Consider the following 14,215-nt stretch of genomic DNA (forward strand, 5'->3'; position numbering starts at 1 on the left):
AATGCCATTGGTAATTGGATAGGGATTGCATTGAATCTGTAGATTGCCTTGGGTTGTATAGTCATTCTGACAATATTGATTCTTCCAGCCCAAGAATATGGTCTATCTTTCCTCTGTGTCATCTTCGATTTCTTTCATCAGTTTTTCATAGTTTTCAGAGTACAGGTCTTTGTTTCCTTAGGTAGGTTTATCCGTAGGTATTTTATTCTTTTTGATGCGATGCTAAATGGGATTGTTTCTTTAATTTCCGTTTCTGGACTTCCATTGTTACTGTATAGAAATGCAGCAGATTCTATGTTTTAATTTTGTATTCTGCAGCTTTACCGAATTCATTAATGAACTCTAGTAGTTTTCTGGTAGTATCTTTAGGATTTTCTATGTATAGTATCATGTCATCTGCAAACAGTGACAGTTTCACTTCTTCTTTTACAATTTGGATGCCTTTTATATCTTTTTCTTCTCTGATTGCTGTGGCTAGGACTTCCAAAACTATGTTCAATAAAAGTGGTGAGCGGAGCGGCTGGGCCCGTGAGCCATGGCCTCTGGGCCTGTGCGTCCGGAGCCTGTGCTCCGCAACGGGAGAGGCCACAACAGTGAGAGGCCCACATACCGCAAAAAGAAAAAAAAAAAAAAAAAGTAAAAAAAAAAAAATAAAAGTGGTGAGAGTGGACATCCTTGTCTTGTTCCTGATCTTAGAGGAAATGCTTTCAGCTTTCCATCATTGAGAATGATGTTTGCTGTGGATTTGTCATATACGGCCTTTATTATGTTGAAGTGAGTTCCCTCTATGCCCACTTTCTGGAGAGTTTTCATCATAAATGGATGTTGAATTTTGTCAAAAGCTTTTTCTGCATCTGTTGAGATGATCATATGGTTTTTATTTTTCACTTTGTTAATGTGGTATATCACACTGATTGATTTACAGATGTTGAAGAATACTTGCATCCCCGGGATAAATCCTTTTTGGTCATGGTGTGTGATCCTTTTAATGTATTGTTGGATTTGGTTTGCTAGTATATTTGTTGAGGATTTTTGCATCTATGTTCATCAGTGATATTGGTCTGTAATTTTTTTTTTTTTGGTGGTATCTTTGTCTGGTTTTAGTATCAGGGTGATGGTGGCCTCATAGAATGAGCTTGGGAGTATTCCTTCCTCTGCAGTTTTTTGCAATAGTTCCAGAAGGATAGGTGTTAACTCTTCTGTAAATGTTTGATAGAATTTGCCTGTGAATCCATCTGGTCTGCTTTTTTTTTTTAATAAATAAAATAGATTTATTTATTTATTTATCTATTTATTTATTTTTGGCTGCATTAGGTCTGCGTTGCTGTGCGTGGGCTTTCTCTAGTTGCGGTGAGCGGGCTTCAGTAGTTGCAGCACGTGGGCTCAGTAGTTGTGGCTTGCAGGCTCTAGAGTGCAGGCTCAGTAGTTGTGGTGCATGGGCTTAGTTGCTCCGCGGCACGTGGGATCTTCCTGCACCAGGGCTCGAACCCACGTCCCCTGAATTGGCAGGCAGATTGTCAACCGTTGCACCCCCAGGGAAGCCCCTTGACTTTTGTTTGTTGGGAGGTTTCAATCACAGTTTCAATTTCAGTACTTGTGATTGGTCTGTTCATATTTTCTATTTCTTCCTGGTTCAGTCTTGGGAGATTGTGTTTTTCTAAGAGTTTGTCCATTTCTTCTAGTTTGTCCATTTTATTGGCATATAGTTGATCGTAGTAGTCTGTTATGATCCTTTATATATCTGTGGTGTCCATTGCAACTTCTCCTTTTTCATTTCTAAGTTTATTGATCTGAGCCCTCTCCCTTTTTTCTTGACGAGTCTGGCTAAAGATCTATTCTGCCATCTTGTCTCAACACCCCTCAAAAATTGAAAAAACAAAAGTGCTTGTTACTGTTTCTTGTTTCCTCATCTCTCAAGCTGAGAACCAGTTTCCAGTAGGGCCCTGAGCCCACTGGTCAGGCCTCCACGGTTTCCCTAGCTGAGCTTTGAGGTGAGAGGGAAAATGCACCCTTCTTCACTCCTCTTTTCTCTTCCCCACAACGATTGTGGTGTGGGGTGATTGGCACTGGGGTTGGAGACACACCTCTGGAGCCCCTTTTACCCCTGAGAGCCGCAGGCCAAACTGAAGTGACTGCGGCCCTGGCGTCGGGGGAGCTTCTCTGCTCTAATTTTTATTATTTTCTTCCTCTGCTTCATTTTTAGTTTCCTCATCTTTTTTTCAGTGTCTTAAGAATGGAAGCCTAGGTTATTACTTTGAGACTTTTCTTTTTTTTTAAAAAATAAATTTATCTTTTTATTTTTGGCTGTGTTGGGTCTTCGTTGTTGTGCAGACTTTCTCTAGTTGCGGCAAGCGGGGGCTACTCTCCATCGCGGTGCGCAGGCTTCTCATTACGGTAGCTTCTCTTGTTGCAGAGCACGGGCTCTAGGCGTGTGGGCTTCAGTGGTTGTGGCACACGGGCTCAGTAGTTGCAGTATGCGGGCTCTAGAGCGCAGGCTCAGTAGTTGTGGCGCACAGGCTTAGTTGCTCCACGGCATGCAGGATCTTCCTGGACCAGGACTCGAACCCATGTCCCCTGCATTGGCAGGTGGATTCTTAACCACTGTACCACCAGGGAAGTCCTGAGACTTTTCTTTTTAATGTAGATATTTACAGCTGTAAATGTCCCTCTAAGCACTATTTCACTACTTCCCATAAGATTTGGTACATTGTGGGTTTTTTTCGTTCACGTCACAGCATTTTAGGATTTACCTGTGATTTCTTTGACCCATGGTTATTTAGAAGCATGTTTTTAAATTTCCACATACTTGGAAGTTTCCAGATTTCTTTCTGTTACTAACTTCTGTTTTCATTCCATTTTGGTGGGAGAAGAAACGTTGTATGAGTTTAACTTTTTTCAGATTTACTCGGCTTCGTCTTATGGCCTTGCATATGGTTTGTCTCCACGTGCACGGGAGAGGAATATGCGTTCTGCTGTTACATAGTGTTTTCTGTGAGGTCTAGTTGGTTTATGATGTTGAAGTGTTCTGTTTCCTTGTTGGTCTTCTGCCTCTTTGTTCTTTTCATTAGTAGTAGTTCTGTTTTTAATTTTATGAGGAACTTCCATACTGTTTTCCATAGTGGTTGCACCAGTTTACATTCCCACCAGCAATGCATGAGGGTTCCCTTTTCTCCACACCCTCATCAACGCCTCTTATCTCTTGTCTTTTTGATGACCTGTGGCTTTGATTTGCATTTACGTGATGATTAGTGCTGTTGGGCGTCTTTTCATGGGCCTGTTGGCCATCTGCATGTCTCCTTTGGAAAAATGCCTGTTCAGGTTCTCTGCCCATTTTTTAATCGGGTGGTTTTGTTTTTTTGATACTGAGTTTTGTGAGTTCATTATATACTTTGGATATGATATTGACCCTTATCAGGCAGATCATTTGCTACCATTCTATAGATTGTCTTTTGGTTTTGTTGGTGGTTTCTTTCACTGTGCAAAAGCTTTTAGGTTTGATTAGGTGCCAGTTGTTTATTTTTGCTTTTGTTTTCCTTGCCTGAGGTGAAACGGAATTGCTAAGGCTTCTGTAAAGGAGTGTGCTGCCTTTGTTTTCTTCTAGTTGGTATATGGTTTCTGGTCTTACATTTAGGACTTTTGTCCATTTTGATCTTATTTTTATATATGGTGTGAGAAAATGTTCTAACTTCATTCTTTTGCATATAGTTGTCCAGTTTTCCCCAAATCTCTTATTGAAGACTGTCTTTTCCCCCATTGTGTACTTTTGCTTCCCTTGTCATAGATTAATTGACTATAAGTGTGCGGATTTATTTCTGGGCTCTCCAGAAGTTTAGGGGCAAAGCTCCCTGGAGCTGGGATTCAGAGCTCTAAGGAAGGGGGTTTTACCTAGCTGCTGTGCTACTCAGGGTCCAGAGCAGGTGACTGCAGTAAGCTGGGACTTACAGCTTGAGAGAGAGGGCTCTGTCCACTTCATACTGATACTTAAGGGAAAAAGCTGGAAACAGTACCTGTCAAGGCGAAGGGCTGTTACTGGGATTGTTTTGACAGAAACAGCAAGCCATCAGGAAGGACCAAGTCCTGTTCTCTACCCCTTTTATCTTTCATCCTCTTCCCACCCCCGTCGCTTCTCTGCCTCCTGTTGGTGAATCTTGAAGCCAACAGGCAAAGGAGAATTGTAGTTCACAGAGTTCCCCCCTCAGCATCACACAGCAGAGTAGAGGTGGGTAAACTTGGAGCTCAGAAGAATATAGCTTAATAACTAGCATATTTGGAGCAGAACAGATAGTCCTTGAAATAGGTTCAAATGTATACTAAAATTTCGTATATGATAAAATTAGCATTGCAAACCTAGAGGGAAAAGTAAATTAATAAATAGCTCTAAGATGATTTTTTTGTTTGGAGGGCTGGGGGAAAGGTTTATACACAAAACTAACTTTAGGGTGGATTAAAGTTTACTGTCAATAATTAAATGGAAAGTAACTAGAAGCAGGTATAGATGAACATTTATTTGACTTCATAATGGGGAAGATTTTAAAGCATGAAAGCAAAGCTAGAACTCAGAAGAAGGAAGATAAATTTAATACTCAACATTTATGTATGTAAAAAAAAAACCTGTGGCAGATGGCAGATAGTGGGAAATATTTGTAAAATAGTTAAGAAAGGTGAGATCACTATTTTTGATGTACAAAGAGCTCTTCTAATCAATACAAAAAAGACAAGTCTCAGTAGAAAACCAGCAAAGACGATGTGACCATCTAAACAAAAAAATACAAACGGTCAATAACATAATTATCAACTTTGATGAGGATTTTGGGGGAAGTACATTCATGACACTGGAAGTGTAAATTGCGTATACTCTTTCTACAGGATTTTATCAGTATGTATTAAAACCCTTAAAAATAATTGCTTACTTTGGAAGGATATTTCTTTGGAGGCAGTGGATAAGAAAGCAAGGATGGTTGTGGGTGGAGATGAGTTAAATTGATAAGAGCTTGTGTCTCACAGTTTTGCAGTCAGAAAAGCAGGTTATCTTGGGGTGAGACCCAGAACGCTGCTGTGGGCACCGTAGGAGATCAGCTAGCTTTGCATGAAAGCAGTCTGCAGTAATATCTTGCCTACAGTTAGATACTATAAATATATGAGCAGACCCGCTTGGTTTCATGATTTTCTCCAGTAACCCTAAGTGGATGAGAAGCTGGAGTGGAGAAAGTTATGTAAGCAAATGCAGAGGGAAACCTGTGGAAGATTGGATTCGGGGCTATGTAGACTCATTCTAGAGCATAGCCTTGCTGATGGCCACAGAAGCAAGGAGGCCGAGGAACCATAGAACCAGGATGTTTGCCTAGAGCCTAAAAGGTAGTCTCTTTTTCTGGGGCTGTCTGCAGTAAGATTTACTAAGAAAAATACCAGCTCTTAGAATGACTAGAGTTAATTTCATGTCCTAGCTCTGATGAAGTGTGGCTTCTGACATTGGGGGTACGGGTTTTGTTTGATTAGGCCTTGGCTTGCGCTAGCTATATCAGTTAATCCTATAATAATCACATCTTTAACCTCTTTTACCTGTAAGTCAGTTAGCTTAACCAGCTACCTGATGGGATTGTTATGCATTACTTTCCATTCTAGATTATGATGTTGAATTCCGATGATTGCATCTGTTTCAAGAATTTTCTGTCCTAATAGGGCAGAGAGCAAATAATGTTTATAATTCTCTTTATAGGAGAACCTCCATTCTTACCAGAATCTTTTGACCGAATTCTTCTGGATGCTCCCTGCAGTGGAATGGGACAGAGACCAAACATGGCTTGTACTTGGACTTTGAAGGAAGTGACATCATATCAACCATTACAGCGAAAACTCTTCACTGTGGTATGTGATAACCTTTTGCTGTGGAAGAAAGGTGACCTTTACTAGCTTGATCTTTTAAAGACTGAGAGCAGTATTCATAGCAGCATTATTGACAGTAACCAAAATGTGGAAAAAAGCCAGGTATCCATCAGCAGATGAAGGGATAAGTAAAATGTGGTATGTATGTACAATGGAGTATTACCCAGCCTTCAAAAGGAATGAAATTCTGATACACACTACAACATGGATGAATTTTGAACACATTATGCTAAGTTATATAAGCCAGACACAAAAGGACCAAATGGTGTGTGATTCCGTTTACATGAGTATCAAGAATAGGCAAATTCATGGAGACGGAAAGTAGAATAGAGGTTGCCAGCGGCTGGAGGGACAGGAGAGCGAATGGGGAGTTCCCGTTTCATGGGATGATGAAGAAGTTCAGGAGATGGGATAATGGTGATGTTTGTAAACAGTGTGAGTGTACTTAATGCCATTGAATTGTACACTTAAAAATGGTTAAAATGGTAAATTTTATATACACTGTACCACACACACACATAACACCAGAGACCTGGTTTTCCTTTATGTTGACTCACTCTTTCATCTCAGGCAATAGTAGAATTTCTTCTCTGAGACATTGAAGGAATTTCAAACATTCTGCTCTGTCTTAAAAATAGAGCATGGTTGGGACTTCCCTGGCGGTCCAGTGGTTAGGACTCCACGCTTCCACTGCAGGGGGCCCAGGTTCGGTCCCTGGTCAGGGAACTAAGATCCCGCACGCACGTCGCACGGCGCGGCCAAAAATAAAGCGGGGGGAGGGTTGTTAACATAGTTGCTAATTGATGTAAAACATTTGGGTGTCAACTAAATTACTTTTTTATAGGGTTCTTGGATCATCTTAGTGAATTAAAAGTGGGAAATCCAATAGAGGCAAACACGTTCATAAGATTGGGGAGTGACAACATCCAGTGTCAGATGTGGAAGGACAGTAAAAATGTAGCAAATCTAACTGGTCTGCAGGATGTTTCAGAAGAGGCCCAGAGAGAACATGTGAGAGCTTCTGTCAGTCTTGCCAACGTGATTTCATAGGATGTAGACAGCGTTTGATCGGAGATGACCCCACCATGTCCTCTCGGTTCTCTAATTATAAATACACAAGCTGCAGCAGCAGTGGGTATGCTCTGATGATTCCATCTCTGAAGCCGTCTTTCAGTACATTTCTTTTCAGCACTCCTGGTGTCTCCTTGCCTACACAAAAGTGGCATTAAGAGTGGATTGTTTAACCTTTTATTGTATAGGGTCTTCAGAGAACACATCCTGGACGTTAAAACAGCAAGCAGCAAAGAAAGAAGCTTTGCTTATAGCTGCAACCCAGTTTGATGTGACCGTTACCTTAGGAGCCTGTTTTACGAGACACATGGCTTCTTGTTCTTTTTAGCGCACAGCAAAAAGACATGTTAAGAGGCGGCTGGGAGGAGATGTGTTGGTCTCAGTGACAAGGAGCAGCTGACCGTGTGCAAGAGAGAGTGTAGAATCCAGTGGGTGTGCCACAGGGTGAGGCCAGGGGTTGAGACGGGACCCAGTGCCTCCACATAAGTTACTCTAGGTACCTGGGTTTCCTTATGGGAGAAGTGGGTAGGGTGACTCCCCCTGATGGCGCTACCGTTCTCATGGCAGTTATAAGATTTGTTGAGAAAAGCTGTGTAATGTGCTTAGAACAGCAGCTGGCACCCAGTAGCAAAGTTTAAATTTTGATCAGTGTACTAGGGTTAAGAAAGCATACTATATGGTTTTTTTTTTTTTTTAAAGATTTTCATTAACATTTTTAAAAAAATCTGGGGATTTGAAAAGAGAAACTTTAGTTATTTGGGACAAGTTCATTTTCATATTACACCTTATTTCCTGGACAGATACTCATTGGGCACCTCCTATATGTAACACACAACTCTAGGTGCCGGTGACATGCTAGCCAACCCCTGACCTTTGACATGGGGTTTCTGTTCTAACTGGGGAGGAAAATAAACAGCTAGTTGAGTTAGAGATTTCTTGTGTTCCAAGGCAGTGACCCAGTGAAGCGAACTTTAGAGAGGAAGGGGGATGGGAGCGCCTGATTGGAACAGTTGAAGATTGTACCTGGGCTGGGCAGGGAGGGCGCTGCTGAGACGCTGAAATAGAAACAAAGATGAGGGTGGTGAGGAGGGAGCGAGCGCTGCAGGGAAGGTGCAGAGCAGTCTGGGCCGGTGCAGGGGCCCTGAGGTGGGGGCGCGCCGTGCACGTTCCAGAACAGCAGAGGCAGGCGGTGCTGCTCAAGCAGGGCACGCCAGGCACACGAGAAGGGACGGCCGCGCGGGGCCTGCTGTACGCAGGGCCTCGAAGGCCACTCTGAGGACGTGGGCTCTGACTCCAAGGGATGACGGGAACGTTGGAAGGGTTTTCTTGTTTTGTTTTGTTGTTTGGCTGTGCCATGCAGCTTGTGGGATCTCAGTTCCCTGGCCAGGGATTGAGCCTGGGCTGCAGCACTGAAAGCCAGGGATCCTAACCACTAGGCCACCAGGGAACTCACCATGGAAGGGTTTTGAGCTGAGAAGAGACAGTTTTAAAAGCACCGATCTGGCTGCTGTGTTGAGAATAGATGGTAGGAGGGCAGGGAATGAAGCAGGTAGGAAACTGTTTGATAATCCAGGCGAAAAATCACGAAACTTGGAGCAGAATGATAGCAGTGGAAGTTGGTGAGAAGTAGCCAATCTCTGGATATATTTTGAAAGTAGAGCTGATGGCATTTGCTTGATGACTGGGGATGCGAGAGCAAGAGGCATGAAGGATAATCTGAGGTTGGGGCCTGCGCCCCGGGGAGGACGGGAATCCGGCTCCAGGAGGTCTCAGAGGAAGAAGGTAGGAGTTCAGTTTGGGACGTGTCACATCTGAGGGTAAAAATATTGAGAATGCAGTTGAACATATGGGTACAGAATTCAAAAAGGAGTCTCACCTAAAAATGTAAATTGGTGAGTCTTCAGTATAAAAATGGTATCTAAAGCCGTGAAACTGAATGATCATATTTGGGAAAGTCTCGGTCCAGATGGACTAAAACAGCTCCAAGATAATGAAATGCATCTGGCCTGGAACACTCTAATTAAAGAGAGAGTCCTGGTCATACAGACCATCACTTATTTATCCCAGAAACTTGAAAAAGGTATCATACATGTATATTTTTTTTCTTTATACATCTTTATTTTGTACACATTTATACATGTTGTGTGTTACAACAAGCCTGACTTACTCTTCCCATTTAAAAAATAAACCATGAGTAATATAAAGGAATCATGGTCCTTTTCTCCTTTATAAATCCTACCCATGAGTCTTTTTTTTTTTTTTTAAATAAATTGTTTTGGAGTATAGTTGATTTACAATGTTGTGTTAGTTTCAGGTATACAGCAAAGTGATTCAGTTATACATATATCCATTCTTTTTCAGACTTTTTTCCTATATAGGTTATAAAATACTGAATAGAGTTTCCTGTGCTATACAGTAGGTCCTCGTTGGTTATCTATTTTATACATAGTAGTATATGTGTGTTAATCCCAAACTTCTAGTTTATCTCTCCCCCATACTGTTATTCCCTTTGATAATCATAACTATGTTTTCTGTGTCTGTGAGTCTATTTCCGTTTTGTAAATAAGTTCATTTGTATCATTTTTTTTAGCTTCCACATGTAAGTGATATTATGTGCTATTAGTCTTTCTCTGTCTGACTTGACTTCACTTAGTATGATAGTCTCTAGGTCCATCCATGTTGCTGCATGCAAATGGCATTATTTCATTCTTTTTTTATGGCCGAGTAATATTCCATTGTACATATATACCACACCTTCTTTATCCATTCCTCTGTTGATGGACATTTAGGTGGCTTCCATGTCTTGGCTATTGTAAATGGTGCTGCTGTGAACACTGGGGTGCGTGTATCTTTTTTTGTTTTTAAATTTTTATTTTATATTGGAGTATAGTTTATTTACAATGTTGTGTTAGTTTCAGGTGTGCAGCAAAGTGATTCATTTACACATATACATATATCCATTCTTCTTCAGATTCTTTTCCCATGTATAGGTTATTACAGAATATTGAGTAGAGTTCCCTGTGCTATACAGTAGGTCCTTGTTGATTATCTATTTATATATATGGTAGTGTGTATATGTTAATTTCAAACTCCTAATTTATCCCTCCCTGCCACCTTTCCCCTTTGGTAACCATAAGTTTGTTTTTGTCTGTGAGAGTCTGTTTCTGTTTTGTAAATCAGTTCATTTGTATCATTTTTTTAGATTTCACTTATAAGTGGTATCATATGATTTTTGTCTTTGGCTTATTTCACTTAGTATGATAATCTCTACGTCCATCCATGTTGCTGCAAATGGCATTATTTCATTCTTTTTTATGGCTGAGTCATATTCCATTGTATATATGCACCACATCTTCTTTATCCATTCATCTGTTGATAGACATTTAGGTTGTTTTCATGTTCTGGCTATTGTAAATAGTGCTGCCGTGAACATTGGGGTGCATCTATCTTTTCTAATTATGGTTTTGTCTAGATATATGCCCAGGAGTTGGATTGCTGGATCATATGGCAACTCTATTTTTAGTTTTTTAAGGAACCTCCATACTGTTCTCCATAGTGGCTGTATCAATTTACATTCCCACCAACAGTGCAAGAGGGTTCCCTCTTCTCCACACCCTCTCCAGCATTCATTGTTTGTAGGCTTTTTGATGATGGCCATTCTGCCTGGTGTGAGGTGGTACCTCATTGTAGTTTTGATTTACATTTCTCTGATAATTAGTGAAGTTGAGCATCTTTTCATGTGCTTTTTGGCCATCTGAATGTCTTCTTTGGAGAAGTGTCTGTTTAGATCTTCTGCCCATTTTTTGATTGGGTTGTTTGTGTTTTTGACAGAGCTGCATGAGCTGTTTGTATATTTTGGAGATTAATCCCTTGTCGGTCACTTTGTTTGCAAATATTTTCTCCCATTTTGTGGGTCGTCTTTTCGATTTGTTGATGGTTTCCTTTGCTGTGCAAAATCTTTTAAGTTTAATTAGGTCCCATTTGTTTATTTTTGTTTTTATTTTCATTACTGTAGGAGGTGGGTCCACAAAGATATTCCTGTGATTTATATCAAACACTGTTCTGCCTATGTTTTCCTCTAAGAGTTTTATAGTGTCTGGCCTTACATTTAGGTCTTTGATCCATTTTGAGTTTATTTTTGTGTATGGTGTTAGAGAATGTTCTAATTTCGTTCTTTTACATGTAGCTGTCCAGTTTTCCCAGCACCACTATTGAAGAGACTGTGTTTTCTCCATAGTGTATTCTTGCCTCCTTTGTCATAGATTAATTTTCCATAGATGTGGGGTTTATTTCTGGCCTTTCTATCCTCTTCCATTGATCTATGAGTCTGCTTTTGTGCCAGTACCATACCGTTCTGATGACTGTAGCTTTGTATTGTATTCTGAAGTCTGGTTGTCTGATTCCTCCAGCTCCATTTTTCTTTATCAAGATTGCTTCTGCTATTCGGGGTCATTTGTGACTCCATACAGATATTGGTGTCAGAGTGATGGTGGCCTCATTGAATGAGTTTGGGAGTGTTTCTTCCTCTGCAGTTTTTTGGAAGAGTTTCAGAGGATAGGTGTTAACTCTCCTGTAAACGTTTGATAAGGTTCACCAGTGAAGCCATCTGATCCTGGACTTTTGTTTGTTGGAAGATTTTTAATCACAGTTTTAATTTCAGTACTTGTGATTGGTCTGTTCATATTTTCTTTCTTCCTGGTTCAGTCTTGGGAAATTGTACCTTTCTAAGAATTTGTCCATTTCTTCTAGGTTTTCCATTTTATTGGCATATATGTGTTCATAGTAGTCTCTTATGACTCTTTGTATTTCTGTGGTGTCCATTGTAACTTTTCCTTTTTCCTTTTTAATTTTATGAACTTGAGCCTTCTCCCTCTTTTTCTTGATGAGTCTGGCTAAAGGGTTATCAATTTTACGTTTCAAAGAACCAGCTTTTAGTTTCATTGATCTTTTCTATTGTTTTCTTCATCTGTTTCATTTATTTTTGCTCTGATATTTATGGTTTCTTTCCTTCTGCTAATTTTGAGTTTTGTTTATTCTTTCTCTAGTTGCTTTAGGTGTAAAGTTAGTTGTTTATTTGAGATTTTTCTTGTTTCCTGAGGTAAGATTGTATTGCTGTAAACTTCCCTCTTAAAACTGCTTTTGCTGTATCCCATAGGTGATAGATCGTCGTGTTTTCATTGTCATTTGTCTCCAGATAGCTTTTGATTTCCTGTTTGATTTCTTCTGTGACCATTGATGTTTTAGTAACATATTGTTTAGCTTCCATGTGTTCGTGTTTCTTACAGTTTTTTCCCTGTAATTGATTTCTAATCTCATAGCGTTGTTGTCGGAAAACATGCTTGATATGATATCAACTTTCTTAAATTTACTAAGGCTTGATTTGTGGCCCAAGATATGATCTATCCTGGAGAATGTTCCATGTGCACTTGAGAAGAATGTGTATTCTGCTGCTTTCGGATAGAATGTTCTGTATATATGTGAATTAAGTTCATCTGGTCTAATGTGTCATTTAAGGCCTGTGTTTCTTTATTGATTTTCTTTCTGGATGGTCTGTCTATTGATGAATGTGGGGTGTTAAAGTCCCCCACTATTATTGTGTTATTGTCAATTTCTCCTTTTATAGCTGTTAACATTTGCCTTATATATTGAGGTGCTCCTATGTTGGATGCATATATATTTACAGTTGTTATATCTTCTTCTTGGATTGATCCCTTGATCATTATGTAGTGTCCTTCTTTGTCTCTTGTAACAGTCTTTATTTTAAGGTCTATTTTGTCTGAGTATGCTACTACAGCTTTCTTTTGATTTCCATTTACATGGAATACCTTTTTCCATCCTCTCACTTTCAGTCCTTAGATCTGAGGTGGTTCTCTTGTAGACAGTATATATATCGGTCTTATTTTTGTATCCATTCAGCCAGTCTGTGTCTTTTGGTTGGAGCATTTAATCCATTTACATTTAAGGTAATTATCGATAATGTGTTCTTGTTGCCATTTTTGTTAATTGTTTTGGATTTGTTTTTGTAGGTCTTTTTTCTTCCCTTCCTCTTTTGTTCTCTTGTGATTTGATGGCTATCTTTAGTGTTTTGTTTGGATTGCTTTTTCTTTTTTTGTGTGTCTATTGTAGATTTTTGGTTTGTGGTTCCCGTGAGTTTCTGATACAGCAGTTTATATATATACAAGGTTGTTTTAAGTTGCTGGTCTCTTAATTTCCAGTACATTTCCAATATCCTGCATTTCTACTGTCCTCACGATTGCTGGTTTGGATATCATTTGTGTGTGGATGATTTCCTACCGTTACTTTATGTTTGCCTTTACCAGTGAGCTTTTCCATTTGTAATTTTCTTATTTCTACTTGTGGCCTTTTCTTTTCTGTCTAGAGAATTTCCTTTAGCATTTGTTGTAAAGCTGGTCTGGTGGTGCTGAATTCTCTTAGCTGTTGCTTGTCTCTGAAGCTTTTGATTTCTCCATCAAATCTGAATGTTCTATCTGAATGAGAGCATTGCTGCGTGAAGTGTTCTTGTAGTAGGTTTTTCCCTTTCATCACTTTAAATATATTGTGCCTCTCCCTTCTGACTTGCAGAGTTTCTGCTGAAAAATCTGCTGATAACCTTATGGGGATTCCTTTTTATGTTACTTGTTCCTTTTAATATTTTTTCATTGTCTTTAATTTTTGTCAGTTTGATTAATGTGTGTCTTGGCATGTTCCTCCTTGGGTTAATCTTGTATGGGACTCTCAGCGCTTCCTGGACTTGAGTGAGTGTTACCTTTCTCACGTCAGGGAAGTTTTTGGCTATAATCTCTTCAAATATTTTCTCAGGCCCTTTCCCTCTCTCTTCTCCTTCTCAGACCCCTATAATGTGAATGTTGGTTCATTTAATGTTGGCCCAGAGGTCTCTGAAATTGTCCTAATTTCCTTTCATTCTTTTTTCTTTATTCTGTTCTGTGGCAGTGATTTCTACCACTGTCTTCCAGCTCACTTATTTGTTCTTCTGCCTCATTTTTTCTTTTATTGATTCCTTCTAGTGTATTTTTCATTGCAGTTACTGTATTGTTCATCTCTGTTTGTCCTGTAAGTCTTCTAGCTCTTTGTTAAACATTTCTTCTGTCTTCTTGGTCTGTGCCTCCGTTCTTTTTCCGAGATCTTGGATCATCTCTACTATTGTTACTGTAAATTCTTTCTCAGGTAGATTGCCTGTCTCCACTTCACTTAGTTTTTCTGTTTGGTTTTTATCTTGTTCCTTATTCTGGAACATATTTCT

The 14,215-nt window shown here is 39.7% G+C and overlaps 1 protein-coding gene across 3 annotated transcripts in view; it reads left to right on the forward strand.

The window, feature by feature from the left end:
* NSUN6 (NOP2/Sun RNA methyltransferase 6) overlaps positions 1-14,215 on the forward strand; it is a 66,950-nt gene that overhangs the window by 47,966 nt on the left and 4,769 nt on the right. For all 3 annotated transcript variants that reach the window (XM_081229324.1, XM_081229325.1, XM_081229326.1), the window contains one exon: positions 5,717-5,865. In XM_081229324.1, coding sequence (XP_081085450.1) covers positions 5,717-5,865 — 149 coding nt within the window. The remainder of the gene's footprint in view (positions 1-5,716; positions 5,866-14,215) is intronic.

This window comes from Mesoplodon bidens (assembly GCF_964165515.1).
Source record: "Mesoplodon bidens genome assembly, chromosome: 3".
NCBI classification, from domain to species: domain Eukaryota; kingdom Metazoa; phylum Chordata; class Mammalia; order Artiodactyla; family Ziphiidae; genus Mesoplodon; species Mesoplodon bidens.